The 20403-nt window shown below is 42.6% G+C and overlaps 1 protein-coding gene across 4 annotated transcripts in view; it reads left to right on the top strand.

Annotated features, from left to right (window-relative positions):
- CDC42BPB (CDC42 binding protein kinase beta) overlaps window positions 1-20403 on the top strand; it is a 133527-nt gene that overhangs the window by 51805 nt on the left and 61319 nt on the right. For all 4 annotated transcript variants that reach the window (XR_011532839.1, XR_011532838.1, XM_070593335.1 and 1 more), the window contains exons 3-5: window positions 1902-1985; window positions 5636-5731; window positions 17616-17764. Coding sequence is in view for 2 of the 4 variants with exons in the window: in XM_070593335.1 (XP_070449436.1) it covers window positions 1902-1985; window positions 5636-5731; window positions 17616-17764 (329 nt within the window). In the remaining 2 variants the exon portion in view is untranslated. The remainder of the gene's footprint in view (window positions 1-1901; window positions 1986-5635; window positions 5732-17615; window positions 17765-20403) is intronic.

Genomic DNA, 20403 nt, shown 5'->3' with positions numbered 1-20403 from the left:
CCCTTCTGTGTATTTTATGAGAGTTATTTTGCATGTTTTCTGGAAATAGTCTGTGCCTTAATAGGCCTCATTTTCAGCAAGATCTGGATTGTTCATGAGGCTTATCATCCTCAGAATTTATTTTTCTTAAAAGTTATTAACTCTACCATTCCTTCTAAGTTAGACCATTTCTATAGTAAATACTATGTAAACAGCAGCTTAAGTGTGCTGTGTTGAGAGGAGCACCAGGGTGGCACTGAGGGAGATGATGAAGGGAGATGACCGGAGGGTGATTTTGATCCACACAGTGGTCAAGGGGAGCCTGGCTGGAAGCCCTGTATGTAGGGAAGACGCCTTTGACCCTCAGCAGGCTCTGGGATCACATCAGGGTGTGTTCATTGCGGCCTCCCATCATCAGGCCCAGGGGAGATTATATTTAATTGTGATTATATTACTTATGACTATATTATATTAATAATTTAGTCTTTGAAAGCTTAAGCCTAAGAGTGAGATTTGCCACTTCTTAGCCATGTTATTTAACCCCTCTGAGCCTCAAATTCCACATCTGTACAATAAGGATATTACAAGTAAGCACTCTCTGGGACTATGGTGAAGGTTAACTAAAAGAATGAAGATAGGGCCGGCTCGGTGGCGCAGCGGTTAAGTTTGCGCGTTCCGCTTCTTGGTGGCCCAGGTGTTCGCCGGTTCAGATCCCGGGTGCGGACATGGCACTGCTTGGCAGACCATGCTGTGGTAGGCGTCCCACGTATAGAGTAGAGGAAGATGAGCACGGATGTTAGCTCAGGGCCAGTCTTCCTCAGCAAAAAGAGGAGGATTGGCAACAGATGTTAGCTCAGGGCTAATCTCCCTTAAGAAAAAAAAAGAATGCACATAAATTGCTTAGCATAGTTCCTGGCACATGTAAAGTGCTCAATGCATGTTAGCTCTTGTGATTACTTTGAGGATGTTACTGTATCGTGTTGTTTAGAAAGCAAGGACGTAGATAATTCAATTTCAGAACTCTTTGTTCCATACCTGCTGTGTGGCTGTAGTATCATTGCCAATACGTAGCTTACGGTTTTGTCATGGGGACTTAAGCCAATGAATCATAGCTTTACATGGGTATAATGTGTTGTATGATGGCACAGACATCACACCTGGTGTTGATAAGGAAGGAAGAGCTCGTTAGAGATTTGTCAGGGACTGGGAAGTCCAAGAGGACTTCCTGGAAGAGGGGCATTTGAGTTGTACCTTGAAGAATATGGCTGACAGCCAACATGCTGAGTGCTATGTGCCTAACTCCATTCTGAGCATGTTAAATGTATTGACTCATTTGATCCTTGTGGCAGTCTTAGGCCAGTCCTGCCGTTATCCCTTTCTGGTTGTAGAAACTGAGGCACAAAGAAGTGAATTTGCCCAGGTTAGACTCCAGAGCCCACACAGTTAGTCACTACTGCTGTGAAGAAAAGATCTTAGAGGCAAGAACTGGCACATGCAGCGGCTGGCAGTAGGAGTGAGAGGGAGAAATGAGCATCAATGGGGGCGAGTAGGAATGAGTGTGGGGATGGAACCCTTGAATGCAGGGGGCAAAGCTTGGGAGCCATTGACGATTTTAAGAGTTTTTATTATGAAAATCTCCAGACATACCCCAAAGTAGAGGACAGTGAACCCCTGTGCACCCATCACTCAGCAGTGAAGTTTTTTGAACTGAGCAAATGAGATCATTCAAGTTGCAGTGGCTAAAATCAAGTTTTGCCCTTTTTAAAAGGGCAAATTGTTATTTATGTAGAAAACTTTACTTTCCTTAACAGCATGTTTTCGAGGGTTTCCAGGCAATTAAGATTTCCCTGTAGTTATATGAAAATGTGCTGGCCTTTTGTTCCATTAACTAGATTTTTGTTAAACTCTCATTTGTATTTCAGGTTGCTGTTGTCAAAATGAAGAACACTGAACGAATTTATGCAATGAAAATCCTCAACAAGTGGGAAATGCTTAAAAGAGCAGAGGTAAGTGCAGAGTATTAAATAAATCAGGGTTTTGTATGAGAGGAGTAACGATTAAGCCCTGCTGGGTAAGAAACACAGTGCTCACAAATCTGGGCCTTCCTGCCTTGACAAGAGTGAGCTGCTTTTTGTCATCAAGATCTCGCCTTCCTCCCAGACATCTGCTCCTCTCTGCATCGGTGTTTCCTCCTTTATCAGGTGCTCCACTTGAGAGTTCCCCCTCGAGTATATCGGTCAGATTTTTGTTTACTGTAAGGGCAAATTAAGACCTTCATGGAAGTTTTAGGCATTTATCACAGTTCTGCTCCATATGCAAAAGGAATTACAGAATTTGGATCCTACTTAAGTACAGAAATGTTTTTATGTTCTCTCTTAGATAGAGAATGAGGATTATCAATAAAAGTAGATGACTACTGCATGCCAGTCTTTGATCCACTTTTTCTTAGTTCTGTGTCCGTGCCCATGGCGGCTATTTCATGCCCTCAACTCCATTCTCTCCAGCCCCACCCTCAGCCCCTGACTGAGACAGGCGAGGTCTGCTCGGTAAGCCTAAGCTTTTCTTCTGGTCATCTCCACACTCCCCTCCCATGCCTCACAGTTTCTATGTTCTTCCATTTTGCCTCAGAAAACCAAGAATCCTTCCTTTCCAAGGACATGTTGCCAGTTAACCCCTTTGCTGTGTGCTCTGATCTGCTCTATCACTTATCCAGTCCTCTCATTGGACTCCCCCCCATGCCAAGATGTGCTGAGTGCCCGTTCTCTGCCCCGGCTGCCGTCTGTGGTAGTGGTTCACTCTGGCTCATTTCTCTCCTCAGCACCGCCGCTGCTTCTCTCTACAGCTGCTCAACAGGCCCCTTGCTTGCCTGCAGCTTTCCCCTCTAGAATTGAACGCCTCCTCCTTCCAGGAATTCCTTCTTTGGTTTCTAGCCTCTCTCCTCCTATTGCTGTAAATCCTCCTTGTAATTTGAGGTGGCCCTTTCCTCTTTTGTTCAGCAGTTCTTATCTGCCGATGATAGCTGCCACTTTGAGCAGATAACAACACAAACCATTTATTTAGGTCAGTTTGCTGTCCTGAGCTTTGGATTTTCACTGACTTGGTGAGCATTTTCACCTCAGCATCCCTCTGGCATCTCAAGTCCATCATGTGTAAATCATTTATGGCTTCTTGTTCTTCCCCATCCATACACATTTCTTCTTTCCTGCCATGGCACCCCGCAGAAGGTCTTATTGCTCAATAAATGCATGTTGGTTAACTGAGTCATCACCCTTTTTGCAGTCACCTGGGCTCAAAATGTTGGTGGCCCATGACTGAACCTTCTGTGCCTCTTTGCTCTGCCGGTTTCTTCCTCTCTGTCCTCACGCCATCGTTTTCCTCATTGTGTGCTTCAGTAGCCCTTCTCCATGGCACCACTGGCACTTTGGCGAAGACAGGAAAACCGTTGAAGCAGTTCTTCTGTGGGAGAAAAAGTAGCTGCTGTTACCTGAAAGTTTAGGGGGAGAATAAGGATTTTGGGGAAAAAATACTAGTAGCAGATTCCATTCAAGATTATATTTTTACAGGAGTGATTGATTTATGAAAGAAGTTAGAGCCATATTTAATGTAACTTGTTATGTTAACCTGCAGAATGAAATGTGTGTGTCTGTATGTGTGTTTAAATTGTAAAAATGGTTAGGGAGAGGTGATTCTCACCTTATCGTATAAGTATTCACCAAATGTCTTGGTGAATGAGTGCTTTTTAAAAGAGTAAATGTTGCTTATTTAATTTAAATCTGGTTACACAGATCCTATTTAATTGGCATACTCAGAAAAGTCTAGAATGTCTGCTAATTATGATGATTATCATAGAATATATTATGGGATATATATGTATGTGATATATATATAAAAATATATATATTGATATAATGCTGGTTGAAGTAATTTCTTTTTATTCTTATTTAATAAGCTTATTTAAAACATTAAATAATATTGACTTCTAAAAATCTTCTTTAAAAGCATAAAGTCAACAAGAGGTGGCAGTAGCAAGGTAGCTGAGCAGTCTAGGTTTATAATTTATAGACCAGGTTCAACTTTTAGTTCATCTTTTTTGGCTGTTAAAAAAATGCTTGAGGGGCCGGCTCCGTGGCCGAGTGTTTAAGTTTGCGCGCTCTGCTGCGGTGGCCCAGGGTTCGGATCCTGGGCGCGGACATGGCACCGCTTGTCAGGCCACGTTGAGGCAGCGTCCCACATCCCACAACTAGAAGGACCTGCAGCTAAGATATACAACTATGTACAGGGGGGTTTGGGGAGATAAGGCAGAAAAAAAGAAATAAAGAAAGAAGATTGGCAACGGTTGTTAGCTTAGGTGCCAGTCTTTAAAAAAAAAAAAAATGCTTGAAAGTTTCTGTCTGCTCTTGAAACAAAACACACTGCCTAATAATGCATATATTTCCTCTATGTGGGTCACCATGCAGGCGATCCTCAGATTAGGAAAGGGTTTTGTTCTGAACATTTATAGGTAGATGCTCGAGAACATGAAACATCTTGTGGAAACAGTGTCCAGATGCTGTAGGTTCCTGGCCTGGCCCCAGGACAGCACTCGGGTTTTCTTATAGCCGTCCCTTTACTAGGTCATGGTGGTTCCAGAACCACTTGTCTCTGCACATTTGGACATTGTAAGCTGTTTGTTGGCCCATCTGAGTCCTCTTGTCTACTTCTGATTAGTAGAATCGGGACATAACTACCTCAGTCGTTTCTTTTTGAAAGAAAAACTTAAAAAAAAGGTTTAGAATTGAAAAACTTGTGGAAAAAGCAACTTTTAAAGGTCACTGTCAGACTCAAATGAGAGAACAGGTGAGACACGTGCTTCACTGCCTTGCATAGTAGCTCCTTCATCAGTAGTGCCTGTAAGAAGGAGTTCAAGTCTTACTATGTCTTCAGTAAAGAGGATGTTTTATTATAATTATACCTGGTTACTTTTAAATACAGAGGTCACCTGTGTGTTAGAAAAAAAAGCTGTAGCAGCTAAAAGGTAGCCGTTTACCCATATGGTACATGCCATAGGTCTTCATAGTAGAATCCTATTATGGTCATGTGCATCAGTATGCTGTGAATAACACAGGTGTGTGCCCTTTCCTGCCAGCCATGTGGCTGCTAAACTGTAGGTCTGTGACAGAGGGGCAGACATGTGGATGGCCATGCCGCAGGCTACCCTGAGGAGGCTGACATGGTAAAGAGAAGTCAAGCAATGCTGAGTGGAAAGGGCCCAGCTAGGAAGCTGTTGCTGACATCCACCTGTGAGCCGGGTTTTATCTCAAGTGTTGGCCTTAGAAATGGCATGTGTGGGAGGGGTAGGTGCAAGGCTCGCCTTAAAGTGAGTTCTCAGCAGCCCGTGGCACCCGTGTGCATGCATGTGTGTGTACAGGAGCATGAAAGAATAGAGTGCTCAGCCTTTCAGTTGGTGCAGGTGATGACTGAGGAGCAAGTGGGAGCTGCCTTTATAGAGATGATACTTCAGGTGAGTAAGAGAGGCCGGTCTCCCTGCAGCCTGGAAGGCAGATGACACTGTCTCCAGAGCCTCTGTCACAGCAGGGACCCCCTATATTCAGGACTCTGCTCTGCAAGGTGCTTTTCCAGATGGACACAGACCAACTCTCCCCCTAATTCTTTACAGACTGCTTGTTTCCGAGAAGAACGTGACGTGCTGGTGAACGGCGACTGTCAGTGGATCACCACGTTGCACTATGCCTTTCAAGATGAAAATTATCTGGTATGTTTGGGTCGCCAAGACCTTAAAGACTGTCAAATGGCATTTCACTGAAGTTTTTTGATTCCTTTGTGCTGTCACTAAAAAATGAATAAGACAATATGGAACTGATGTTGTTTAAATGTATATTTGACTAGATAAAATTAAGAGGTTTGGGTGTTTTGTTTTTTTTTTCCCAATTGCTTTTTCTTCCCAAATCCTCCCAGTACATAGTTGTATATTTTAGTTCTGGGTCCTTCTAGTTGTGGCATGTGGGACGCCACCTCAGCATGGCCTGTTGAGTGGTGCTGTGTCCGTGCCCAGGATCCAAACCAGCGAAACCCTGGGCCACCGAAGCGGAGCGCACAAACTTAACCACTCAGCCACAAGGCCGGCCCCCAAGGGGTTTGTTTTAATGTAGGAATCATCAGGTAGAATTTTATAAAATAGGCGTGTAAAATTATATGCTTTGTTTTTCTCTAATCACTAGATAACCTGATTTTTTGTTCATTGGGCTTATTACATCTAAGTAAACTGGGGAGTTTAAAACATTTTCTATCTTGAATTATGTTAAGAAGAAGAAACTGCTGTGGAGATTTAAAATGTTTCAGCCCTGTACAGTGAGTGCGTGTTTCCACCTCTGTTTCCTTCATGGCCGGGTCAGGTCACACTGTGCTGGGTCACACACTCCCCAGTGGGTGAACTGGCCTCTAGGAGGCCTTCTGACACAGTTTTTTGAATGACTCCTGGTTTCCACATTCTTGCCATCTCTTTATTCTTCTGACTTGTACTGGGGCTTGCTTTCAGCGTTGACTAATAGCTTTGTGATTCACCCATGTGCGCAGAGTTGAGCATGGATGCCCAGTAAAACAGACACAAGACAGTTCAGAAGAGAAAGGGAAACCAGGCCTCTGGCTCAGGCACTGAGTGATTCACAACTGCTTTGTTAAGACTTTTAATTCCGAGAATGACTTTCCAGGTTTGCCTAACCCTAAAATAGTCCACACTATGGAGCTCTGGGTGGACAGCGGCCTGTCCAGACCTAGGAGAAGCCAGTCCCAGCGTCGCTCCTCCAGCCAGCACTCTGCCAATACTATTTCCCCAACAGTGGCTGCAAAGGGCTTCAAGGGTCACCACAGCCTCAGGGCAGGGACCTAACCCGTGTTCTCTTTCTTTAACAACAGACTTATAAGTCCATGCTCAAAAATGTACTCCGTTTGCTTACAACAAGCGGAGTAATGTTGTATTTCTTTTATTCATCTTAAAATAATCTCTTATAAACATCAAAGAAATCCCTAAGATTCAAACGTTCAGGATTAGTTAAAATGGTTTGTTACACTTTTTATTTAGAATTTTTAAAATATGTATTTGTTTTGACAGACAGGCGCAGCTGGTGTTTATTGAGCACAGGCCTATGGGTTATCTCGTCAGTCTTCCCAGTGACCCAGTGAGTTAGGCATTCATGATTTTCACCATTTTATAAATAGAGTATCTGGGGCAGGGGGAGGTGAAATCATTTGCCCAAGGTTATTGCACAGATACAAGGACTGTGCCAGGACCCCAGCCTGGGCCTGTCTGGTGGAGGTGGTGCCCAGTGCCCCTCCTCTGGCAGGCAGCAGAGTCCTGATGCTGTGGGGCCAGATATCTCCACATAAACCCCCTTGCTTCTGCGTCATTGTCCCTGCTCCGAGTGGACTGTCTCCATTTCATTTCCTATTTTGATAAGGACTAAACCAAGTTTCTAAGGAGGGCTAGGCAATATGGTTTTGAACAGAAGGAAAACAGCATTTTTTGTTTCTGCTATTTTTCCTGAAGTCAGTCTGTTGCTGTCTGAAACATTAAGCATTTCCGGTTTATTCTGAGTTAAGGCAGTTGATTAGGAAATACTGTGAAGCCATCTTCTTGGGTTTTTGGAGTTCAGTTAGAAATACAATGAAAATTGAGGGGAGAAGGAGGGTGAGGGCTCTGCCGCTTTCCTGTGTATGTGAACGTGGGCCCCACTCTTGGGGTCAGCAGACCAAGTCTGGCCACTACCTCTGCCACCCACGAGTGGTACATTTAAGCAAGTTCCTTACCTCTCTGGGACAGTGGCAGTTACCGCCTTATGCCATGGTCATGAGGATGAACGAGGCAGGCGTAGAAAGCACTCAGCTTGAGCACTTCATGAGGCACAAGGGTGCAGGCTGGTGTTGGGTATTCCTCGTAATGTGGAAATGAGGATGCCTCTGGCCCCCCTGCGGGGCCAGTTCATGTTATAAGTTCTATTGTAGGTATCTAAACTTGGCATGTCATAAAAATTAAAGCTCTTTCACTAGTAACTAAAAGGGGTGTTGCCTTATTGACTTAACTCAGAATCCTGCATTATGGGACAGAAAATAATTGGTCTAGTTCCGACTCCAAAAGTAAGTTTCTACTTGTCTGCTTTAGAAGCCTTTGCGTTTTACTTGTCCTATAAACTTGTTTTCCAGAAGCGCATCATATTTAGCACTGCTGTAATATGTTTTTTGTTTTTAGATTTCTAGGTAGCCGTGGAAGCCATTGAGGCTCAGCTAGATATGGTGCTTGACTCATTCCTACTGCTTTCTTTAGGGGCCGGAGTCTTGGGTATTCATGCATCTAATCTCCCCTCACCCCACGTGCGTCTACCAGCAGGTGCTGTGGTCTCTTCCTCCAGATTTCTACAGTATCCACCCACTGTCCTCATTCCCTCGACCTCGTCCCCAGGGCCTGTCACCCTCCCCTCTGGCTTGGACCACATCGTGGCTTCCCAGCCCCCTGTCCATCCTCTGGTCCATTCTTGACAGGGCAGTCAGAGAAAGCTTTTAAATGTGAATGGGATTGGAGCTTCCCAGCTCAGGAGCCTCCAGCAGCTTCTAACCATGGCCTGTGGGATCCAGCCTAGTCCCCTCCCTACTCTTCATGTTTGGCCATAGTCACTGTTTTCCATTTCTCCACCATGCCACACTCATTCTCCTCTTAGCCTCTTTTCACACATCCCTTTGTTCAAAACACAAGCCTTGGCCCATGCCATGGCTGGCTTCTGTCTGTTGTTCAGGCCTTGGCCATCTGCCTCATAGTCCATGCATGGTAGTCCCCAGTCATGCTCTACCACCCCATACAGTTTAGTTTTCTTTCTGGCACTTACGGCTCTCTAAAATTGTGTTCATCTCCATGCTGCTTATGGTCTCCCTCCCTTCACAGATGTCTGCTCCATAGTAGAGGGACCTGTCACCTAGAGGGGTGTGGACAAGTTTGTTATTGAGAGAGCAAGTGAAGGAATGAGAGAGAAAACTAACTCAGTGAATGTCCATTGAGAGTCTTCGGTGTAACAGGAGTTGTGCCCGGTGTGGAAGAGAGAGAAAACGATTAACACGGGACTCTTGCCCTTAAAATTTACTGTTGGGGCCGGCTCCCTGGCCAAGTGGTTAAGTTTGCGCTCTGTGCTTTGGCTTCCCAGGGTTTCATCAGTTCAGATCCTGGCTGTGGACATGGCACCACTCATCAGGCCTTGGTGAAGCAGCATCCCACATAGCACAGCCAGAACGACCTACAACTAGAATATACAACTGTGTACTGGGGGGCTTTGGGGAGAAGAAGAAGAAGGAAAAAAAAAGACAAGGTTGGCAACAGATAGTAGCTCAGGTGCCAACCTTTAACAAAAAAACACTTCATTGCTTGTTGGAAGGGACAGGCAACAGTGCCAAGAGACCAAGGCGGGAAGACTGGGAAAGGCTTCTCAGAGGAAGGGTCAATCGAGGTGGGACTTGAAAGCTGAGTTCTGAGGCAGGATGAGAGGGTTGTTGGTAAAAAATTCTATATGAGAACAGGGACCTCTCCCTTTCTCAGACAAACTCAGCCACATGGTGACCAGTTAACTTTCTTAGAAGACACTAAGTGTCATTTTTAAGGTTATGATCCTGGAATCCGATTGCTTCAGTTCAAATCCTCTCTCTGTCACTTGCTAACTGGGTGACTTTGGGCCTGTCATCAAGCCTCTTGTTTCCTCGCCTGTAAATGGGATTCTGATACTACCTGTGACGAGGGCTGTTGTGAGCTTTAACAGAGATAACGGGCAGAAATCACCGAAAATCATAGAGACTGAAGGCACAGGATGTAATAGTTGTTCACTGAATGGTAGCTGTTATTATTAGATTCTCAATAAATATTAAATGATTGTTTCTCTGGCCAAGTAAACAAGACAGTGGTATTTCCTCTCTGTGTTGGTTAGTTAAAAGTTAACTGCTTAGACCAGAGCATCCATCTCTTAAGAGGAAACTGGCATGAAGGAAGGTGATTCTTACAAGGCAGGGACCACCAGCTTCTCCAGCAACCTCTGAGGCTTGGTGGCCCATGGAGTGGGGGTGTTGATTGCACCCTGATTCTCGCTATGATGGTCTCTGACCAGTGAGATGCCCCCATCGGAGTCTGCACAGCCCCTGGGCTTCCTCTGTCACAGTCTTCGGAGTGCTGCACAGAGAGGCTGTGCAGCCTCCAGTGGCACACGCCGGCCAGTGGCAATGAGCTCTAAGGGAAGGGACTGGCTCAGTTCCATTAGTAGAACACCCGGCACCTCGGGCATGTTTCCTCTGATTGCTCTCATTTCTACTTCAGCAATAGATTTTCTGATTCTTCCTTGGGGGTGAACCCATAAGTATTTATCTTTTGTTTTTTTCAGGATATTGTCTTTCTATTAAGAGCTGCTAGTTTCATGTGATTTTATATAATTTACCTCCCTTCTCTGGTCCAGTGTCTTCCTCGTGTGACATGAGGGCCTAGAGAATTATTATTTTTTACTTATTTTTTTATTTTATTGAGGTCATGTTCATTTATAACATTGTGTAATTTCAGGTGTACATTATTATATATCAGTTTCTGTATAGACGGCATCGTACTCACCAGCAATAGTCTAGTTTTTATCTGTCACCATTACATAGGTGCCCCTTTACCCCTTTCTCCCAACGCCTCCCTCCCCTTTCCCTCTAATAACCTCTAATCTGTTCTCTTTACCCATGTGTTTATCTTCCACATATGAGTGAAGTCATACAGTGTTTGTCTTTCTCTATCTGGCTTATTTCACTTAACGTCATACCCTCAAGGTCCATCAATGATGTTGCAAATGGGACGCGTTTGTCTTTTTTTTTATGGCTGAGTAGTAGTCTATTGTATATGTGTGCCCCATCTTCTTTATCCATTCTTCAGTTGATGGATGCTTGGGTTGCTTCCACATCTTGGCTATTGTGAATAATGCTGCAGTGAACCTAGGGGTGCATAGATCTCTTTGTATTGTTGATTTCATGTTCTTTGGATAAATAGCCAAAAGTAGGATAGCTGGGTCCTATGGTATTTCTATTTTCAATTTTTTGGAAAATCTCCAAACTGTTTTCCATCGTGGCTGCACCAGTTTGCATTCCCACCAACAGTCAATGAGGGTTCCCTTTTCTCCATATCCTCTCCAACACTTATTATTTCTCATCTTGTTAAGTATAGCCATTCTGATGGGTGTGAGGTGACACCTCATTGTAGTTTTGATTTGCATTTCCCTAATAATTAGTGACATTGAACATCTTTTCATTTGCCTATTGGCCATCTATATATCTTCTTTGGAAAAATGCCTCTTCATATCCTCTGCCCATTTTTTGATCAGATTGTTTGTCTTTTTATTGTTGAGTTGTATGAATTCTTTATATATTTTGGAAATTTAACCCCTTGTTGGATATATGATTTGCACGTATTTTCTCCCTGTTGGTGGGTTTTTTCACTTTGTTCATGGTTTCCTTTGCCTTGCAGAAGCTTTTTAGTCTGATGTAGTCCCATTTATTTTTTCTTTTTTTTCCCTTGCCTGAGTAGACATGGTATTTGAAAAGATGCTGCTAAGACTGATGTCAAAGAGTGTACTGCCTATATTTTCTTATAAGACTTTTATGGTTTCAGGTCTTAAATTGAAGTCTTTAATCCATTTTGAGTTAATTTTTGTATATGGTTTAAGATAATGGTCTGCTTTCATTCTTTTGCATGTGGCTGCCCAGTTTTCCCAACATCATTTATTGAAGAGACTTTCCTTTCTCCATTGTATGTTCTTGGCTCCTTTGTTTAAGATTAGCTGTCTGTTGGGTCCAGCCCGGTGGTGTAGCGGTTAAGTTTGCACGTTCTGCTTCGGTGGCCTGAGGTTCACTGGTTCAGATCCCGGTTGCGGACATGGCACCGTTTGTCAGGGCATGCTGTGGTAGGCGTCCCACATATAAAGTAGGGGAAGATGGACACGGATGTTAGCTCAGGGCTAGTCTTCCTCAGCAAAAAGAGCAGGATTGGCGGCAGATGTTAGCTCAAGGCTAATCTTCCTCAAAAAAAAAAAAAAGATTAGCTGTCCGTAGATGTCTGGGTTTATTTCTGGGCTTTCAGTTCTGTTCCATTGATCTGTGTGTCTGTTTTTGTGCCAGTACCATGCCATTTTGATTACTATAGCTTTGTAGTATATTTTGAAGTCAGAGATTGTGATGCCTCCAGCTTTGTTCTTTTTTCTCAGGATTGCTTTAGCTGTTCAGCGTCTTTTGTTGTTCCATATAAATTTTAGGATTCTTTGTTCTAGTTCTGTGAAAAATGTCATTGGGATTCTGATTGGGATTGCAGTGAATCTGTAAATTGCCTTAGGTATTATGGACATTTTAACTATGTTTATTCTTCTGATCCGTGTGCATGGAATTATCTTTCCATTTCTTTATGTCTTCTGTTTCTTTCAATAATGTCATAGTTTTCACTGTATAGGTCTTTCACCTCCTTGGTTAAATTTATTCCTAGATATTTTATTCTTTTTGTTACAATTGTAAATGGGATTGTATTCTTGACTGCTCTTTCTGTTAGTTCACTATTAGTGTATAGAAATGCAACTGATTTTTGTAAGTTGATTTTGTACCTTACAATTTTGCCATAGTTGTTGATTATTTCTAATAGCCTTCTGGTGGATTCTTTAGGGTTTTCTGTGTATAGAATCATGTTGTCTGCACACAGCAGGAGTTTTACGTCTTCCTTTCCAATTTGGATACCTTTAATTTCTTTTTCTTGTCTAATTCCTCTGGGCAAAACCTCAAATTATGTTGAATAAGAGTGGCGAGAGTAGGCACCCCTGTCTTGTTCCTGTTCTTACAGGGATGACTTTCAGTTTTTCCCCGTTGAGTGTGATACTGGCTGTGGGTTTGTCATATATGGCCTTTATTATATTGAGGTATTTTCCTTCTGTACCCATTTTATTGAGAGTTTTTATCATAAATGGATGTTAAATCTTGTCAAATGCTTTCTCTGCATCTGTTGAGATGATCATGTGATTTTTATTCTTCATTTTGTTAATGTGTATCACATTGATTGATTTGTGGATGTTGAACCCTCCCTGCGTCCCTGGTATAAATCGCACTTGATCATTGTGTATGATCCTTTTAATGTACTGCTGTATTTGTTTGCCAATATTTTGTTGAGGATTTTTGCTCATCAGTGACATTGACCTGTAATTTTCCTTCTTTGTGTTGTCCTTGTCTGGTTTTGTTATCAGAGTGACATGTCTGTTCATCAGTGACATTGACCTGTAATTTTCCTTCTTTGTGTTGTCCTTGTCTGGTTTTGGTATCAGAGTGATGTTGGCCTCGTAGAATGAGTTAGGAAGTGTTCCATCGTCTGCAATTTCTTGGAATAGTTTGAGAAGGATAGTTATTAAATCTTCTTTGAATGTTTGATAGAATTCTCCAGAGAAGCCATCTGGTCCTGGACTTTTGTTTTTTGGGATGTTTTTGAATACTGTTTCAATCTCTTTCTTGTAATTGATCTATTCAGATTCTCTATTTCTTCTTGATTTCATTTTGGGAGGTTGTATGACTCTAAGAATTTATCCATTTCTTCTAGGTTGTTCAATTTGTTGGCATATAGTTTTTCATAGTATTCTCTTATAATCCTTAGTATTTATGTGGTGTCCATTGTAATTTCTCCTCTTTCATTTCTAATTTTATTTATTTGAGCCTTTTCTCTTTTTTTCTTAGTGAATCTGGCTAGGGGTTTGTCAGTTTTGTTTATCTTCTCAAAGAACCAGCTCTTAGTTTCATTGATCCTTTTTTTTAGCCTCTATTTCACTTATTTCTGCTCTGATTTTTATTGTTTTCCTCCTCCTGCTGACTTTTGGTTTTGATTGTTCTTTTTCTGGTTTATTAGATGTAGTTTAAGATGCTTTTTTGAGATTTTTCTTCTTTGTTGAGCTGGGCCTGTATTGCTGTAAGTTTCCCTCTTAGAACTGCTTTTGCTGCATCACATAAGAGTTGGTATGTTGTTTTCATTTTCGTTTGTCTCCAGGTATTTTTTTATTTCCCCTTTGATTTCTTCGTTGATCCAATAGTGATTCAGTAACATGTTCTTTGGTCTCCACATATTTATGTCCTTCCTAGCCTGCTTCTTGTAGTTGATTTCTAGTTTCATAGCATTGTGATCAGAAAAGATGCTTGATATGACTTCAGTCTTCTTAAATTTATTGAGACTTGCCTTGTTTCCCAGCATATGGTCTATCTTTGAGAATGTTCCATGTGCACTTGAAAACAGTATGTATTCTGCTTTTTTGGGATGAAATGTTCTATATGTATCTAAGTCCATCTGGTCTAGTGTTTAATTTAAAGCCACTCTTTCCTTGTCGTCTTTCCATCTGGATGATCTATCTGTTGATGAAAGTGGGGTGTTGAGCTCCCCTACGTTTATTGTGTTGCAGTCGCTTTCTCCATTTAGGTATGTTAATAGTTGCTTTCTGTACTTTGGTGCTCCTGTGTTGGGTGCACATATATTCATAAGTGTTATGTCCTCTTGGTGGAATGTCCCTTTTATCATGATATACTGCCCCTCTTTGTCTCTTGTTGTCTTTTTTATCTTAAAGTCTGCTTTGAGATAAGTAGGGCAACACCTGCTGTCTTTTGCTTGCCATTTGCTTGGAGTAGCATCTTCCATATCTTCACTCTGAGCCTGTTTGTCTTTAGAGCTGAGATATGTTTCCTGGTGGCAGCATATTGTTGGGCCTTGTTTTCTAATCCATCTAGCCACTCTGTATCTTTTGATTGGAGAATTCAATCCATTTACCTTTACAGTGATTATTGATATATGAGGGCTTAGTACTGCCATTTTATCTCTTATTTGCCAGTTCTATATTTCCATTGTTTCTTTTCCCTTTATTTCTGATTGCCATTTCAGTTTGGTGATTTTCTGTGATAGTTTTCTCAGTTTCCTCTTTATTTATAATTTGTGGCCCTGCTCTGATTTTTTTTTTTTTTTTTAGTAGTTGCCATGAGGTTTCTATAAACTATCTCATAGATGAGATAGTCCATTTTCTGATAGGCCCTTATCTCTATTAGCCTAAGCAGGCTCCATCTCTTTCCTCTTCCCCTTCTGAGTTTTTGCTGTGACAAATTGTTGTTTTCTGTGTTGTGAATTTATGACTAAATTGAAGTGTTTATAGTTATTTTTGATGCTTTCCTACCCTTTGTCTTTTATGTTATAATTGTTTACTGACCTATTCTGATACAGAGCTGCAATTTTCTGATTCTGTGTGTCTATTTATCTCCTTGCTCAAGATTTTGTAAACCTTTGCTTTTTAGTTTCAGATGGGGGGGCCCCTGTCAATGTTTCTTGTAAGGCTGGCCTAGTGGTGATGAACTCCCTCAGCTTTATTTATCTGGGAAGACTTTCATTTCTCCATTGTATCCGAGGGATAGTTTCACTGGATAGAGTATTCTTGGCTGAAAATTTTGTCTTTCAGTATTTTGACTATATCATTCCACTCTCTCCTAGCCTGTAAAGTTTCTGCTGAGAAATCCGCTGAAAGCCTGATAGGGGTTCCTTTGTAGCTTATTTTCTTCTGCCTCGCTGCCCTTAATATTTTTTCTGTTATTGACTTTTGCTGGTTTTACTATTATATGCCTTGGAGAAGGTCTTTTTGCATTGATGTACTTAGGAGTTCTATTGGCTTCATGTACTTGTAAGTCTAGTTGCTTTCCCAGGTTTGGGAAGTTCTCAGCAATTATTTCTTTGAACAAACTCTCTGCTCCATTTTCCCACTCTTCTCCCTCTGAAATATCCATAATCCTTACGTTGCTTTTCCTAATTGAGTTGGATATTTCTTGAAGAATTTCTTCTTCTTTTTTTTTTTTTAAGATTTTATTTTTCCTTTTTCTCCCAAAGACCCCCAGTACATAGTTGTATATATTTTAGTTGTGGGTCCTTCTAGTGATACGTGGGATGCCGCCTCAGCATGGCCTGATGAGCGGTGCCATTCCCGCACCCAGGATTCGAACCGGTGAAACCGTGAGCCACCAAAGAAGAGCGTGTGAACTTAACCATTCGGCCATGGGGCCAGCCCCCTCTTCTTTTTCTTAAAATCAGTTCTCTCTCCTCCACCTGAAGCATTTCTTTCTATCCTCTAAATCCCTAATTCTGTCCTCCATAACATCAGCTCTGTTTTTCATTGATTTTAGGTTATTTTTTATCTCATTAATTGTGTTCTTCATATCCAGAATTTGTTTGGCTTTTTTTCTTTTTTTAGAGTTTTGGTCTCTTTGGTGAAGTATTCCTTCTGCTCATTAATTTTATTCCTGAGCTCGTTGAACTGTCTTTCTGAGTTTTCTTCCTACTCATTGAGTTTCTTTATGATAACTATTTTGAATTCTCTGACATTTAAATTGTACATTGATGTGAGTTCAGGATTGGTTTCTGGAGATATGTCGTTTTCTTTCTGCTCTGAAGTGTTAATGTAGTTCTTCATGGTGTTTGATGAAGGGATCCTTTGCTGGTGCATTTGTGGTAGGGTCAGATCACACGATTCCTCCTGCCACCATGGGGCTCGTGGCAGGAGCTGTTTTCTGATCCCGCCCCATCTGCTGAAAGTTGTGCTGGTAGGGTTTCTCTGCAATTGCATGCTGGCCACAGCCAATTGGCCAGTCACACACACACATGCAGGCTGGGCCTCTGTGCCCTGTCAGCAAGTCGCTCTGGTGGTGGACCACTATGCTCAGCAAGGGACCAGCCAAGCTGGTGCACTAGGCAGGAGGGGAGGGGGCACGCTTTCTTGTGTGCATGGGCCAGCTCTGTGCTCATGGGCTGCTTGGCTGAGCTGCTGTGCTTGGTGGGGGCTCCTTCGTGGGGGCTGAGCTGTGCTACTTGGTGGGGAGTGTTCCCATGGGTGGGCCTGCTGCAGCACAGTGGGCACTCCTGTGGGTCAGGCTACAACTGCAAAAATGTTTGGGTGGGCCCCACCTCCTCTAACAGTCTCACTAGCCACTGTATAAAGTCCTGTGACTTAGATCGCTGCCACCAGAGAGGGGCAGAGGTAGGACTGTGCTCATCTAGTTCCACTGTCTCTTGGGGATCCAGTCCACCCATCTTCGGATGCATGGCTGTGTGACTCTCCCAGACGTCCTGTTGTGCTGTGCAGGGAATCCTCTGCTGGTTAATGAATGTCTGTTTGGTTGTAACTTAGACGGGAAAAACAAAGGGAAGAAGTCAACTCTGCCATGATGCTGACATCATCCCTGGAGAATTATTTTTAAACCCTATAGAACTTGATGGATTATTATTTATGCTTTTACTTTGGGTCACTAGCTTTTAGAATTGCCTTCTCCAACATCAAACCCTTCAATCATTTTTTCCATTGATTAAATGTATTATTTATTGAAGTCTGTTCTCTGCCAAATGCATAACTTAAAATTATGGCAGTATTTTGATACATTAGGGTATGTGTTCTGAGAGGGGAAATCTTAGATTAGAGGAGCAAGTAGGAAGCCATTGATCCAGACCTGAAGAGTCACAGGACTTCTGCAATGGAATGTTTCGCCTTTACTTGTCAGGTTTAGTGGTAACTAAATACTGTATTTTCTCCCCTTCTCTTCCCAATTTGTAGTACTTAGTCATGGATTACTATGTGGGTGGTGATCTACTGACCCTGCTCAGTAAATTTGAAGACAAGCTTCCAGAAGATATGGCAAGATTCTACATTGGTGAAATGGTGTTGGCCATTGATTCCATCCATCAACTTCATTATGTGCACAGGTAATCACTTTCTTATATATTTTATGAAAAGCACATTTAATGTGTCAAAATAGTCCTTCCTGAGTTCCCAGGGTCACAGACCCCAGCTTCCAGGCTATCCTGAGAAGTCACACAGCGAGCGAGTTCTCACAGCACAGAATGACTTACCCAGGTTACTGCCTTTAAACCCCAGTGCCTGGCACCCAGGAAAGACAGCTTTATTGGGACTATTGTGGTGCTATAACTCCTGTCAGCTGAAGCCACCTTGTCATGGAGATTTACCTAACATTGGCTCACCCTCTCCCTGCCATATCTGGTCCCCAAGATGCCTACCTGCCCCCCAGAGCCCGCATGGGGTCCCCATCCCTCTGTGTCTCTGCTTTCTCAGCTTCACCTTCTCTCTGTTCCACACTGAACCCATGGGCCCCGTGACTTCATTCACCCCACAAATACTCACAGAAGGAAGGTGGGCAGAGGATTTGGGGCTCACTTCACAGCAGCATGTAAAGGATTGAACTGCATGAGTGTGTAACTGCCTCTTGCAGAGGGTCAGGCAGGGTGAGGTGTCAGAGCAGAAGATCAGGGTGGGTAGAAGTGTGAGGCAGGCCTTGCTGCTCTCCTGGTCCCTTCTGCGGTGCCTACCCTCTTTGCTGCGACAGTAATGGCCTTCGTGCCTCACCGAGGCGTCACCTTTGTATCCATCTCCCTCTGCTATTTAAGACAACAATTCAGTCCTGAGGGGTTATCTGTCTGTTTTACTGGTTTTATTTTTTTCCTAGTAATTTCATGGCAATAGTTTTAAAAAGTTAATAGTTTTGTAAGGCTTGTAACAAAACACAAGTCTCCAGCCCTTCCCCGCCCTGATTCTACTTGCCATAGGTAACTCTTGTTAGCTTTTTCAGCTGTTTCTTCTAGTACTTGCCTTCGTATTTCTAAATAACGGTTTTATATCACTCTTCCCTTTTTTGCGGAGGAGGATGAGTTAGATCACATCTATTAAACTGAAGATTTAACTCTTTTACATAGTTCATCTCTCTGTCTCTCCCACACGCTCCCAAACTTCCCTGGCCTACCTCGTCCGAATTAGTAAAATAATTTTTGGCTAAATCAGTGTTTGGTGTTTATAATATAATGACCATGTAAATGTTACATATGAGCCTGGTAGTATACGATACTTATACTTCTTATGCGAATTTTTGTTTCCTCTGAAGTTAATGATTGCCTTGTTTTTTCATTAGCTTACTTTTCTATATAGCTATGACTAATTATCCCCAAATATTGTGACTAAATTATAAAGACAAGCTTCCAGAAGATATGGCAAGAGTCTACATTGGTGAAATGGTGTTGGCCATTGATTCCATCCATCTGGGCATTCAGACACACCAGGTTGCTTCAGTCTGCTATTTTCTTGGAGCTGTCTCTTCCAGCTTTGCCATTCCTTTCTGCTTTGCTTGTTCTCTAGACTCACCTGCACTCTTCTCCTTCTAAGAGTTCTCTTCAAGTGGAGAGATTCCCTTCCTGTCTCCCTGGGATCGGATCCCTTGTTTTCTGAGTCTTCTTTCTTGGTTTGTTCTTTTGATTTGGTAGCACATATCCTCCAATAGTTTCTGGAAAAGGAAGCATGTGAGAGAATTTTTTTGAGATCAGGGTCTTAATTCCTTCCACATACATGACTGATCGTTTATCCAGTATGGAATTTTAAATTGGAAATCACTTTCCTCTTAGGACTGTGAAGGTGTTCACAGACATTCAGTGTTGCTGTTGAGAGGTTCCGGCCAGTGCTCCCCTGGCATTGTGGTCGGTTGCAGACCCACTTGGGGCTGAGCCTCTGCAGCCTGTCAGGTGGTTTTCCTAAGCAAATGCAGTTCCATCTCCGAGGGTGGTGGTGGCACTCAGTGTTAAAGTGACAGCTCTTCAAGACTTGCCATGAGTGTTATCTCGTTCCTCAGGGAGGAAACTGAGGCCAAAGAGGTTAAACAACTTGCCTCAGGCCACATACTCCTGCCCAGGGCACTGTGCCGGAGGTCCCCTGTGTCACAGTGAGTCAAGGGAGCTGCCCCCAAATAACAGTTGCTTCTTTTGAGGTGATGAGATTTGGGACGGTGCATTTTCTTTTTTTCCCTATGTATTCTTTAATGTAGTTTTGCCTGCTTTATAACATTTATTGTAGTTGTCTTTAACATTAGATTTTGTACTTTGTCTTCTTGACAGACTTCACAACAGAGAAATAAATGTCTTTGTATTTGTCATAGATCTCCAGTGACATTAATTTGACCACCTTTTTAGTAGTTTATTCTTTCCCATTTTCCCCTAATTAGAAAGCTTTCTCCTCGTTTTCTTAGTTGTCCACGTAGAGGCTTTGCTCTGTCATTTGAACTTTGGGGTAGTAGGTGACATTAAATATTTAATTCAACCACTTCTGCCCCCCAAACTCAACTCAGCTCGAATGACCCAGTCTAAAATCAGCAAGCTTTGCATTTTTGCTAGAAGATTCACAAACTCAGGTTTTATAGGAAGCCAGTGCTAACCTAGTCTGAGGTAGGTACATTGTGAGTAAGTTTAAACCACATTTGGTGGGGCCAGAAATAAGTGAGATTTGTTGGCATGAGAGTGGTACACTGATGGATTTAAAACAAGCATGGTTCAGACCCTAGGCCCTA

This window comes from Equus przewalskii, chromosome 25 (genome assembly GCF_037783145.1).
Source record: "Equus przewalskii isolate Varuska chromosome 25, EquPr2, whole genome shotgun sequence".
Taxonomy (NCBI): Eukaryota; Metazoa; Chordata; class Mammalia; order Perissodactyla; family Equidae; genus Equus; species Equus przewalskii.
The sequence above is the reverse complement of the archived record's forward strand: the minus strand, read 5'-3'. Positions and strand labels throughout refer to the sequence as shown.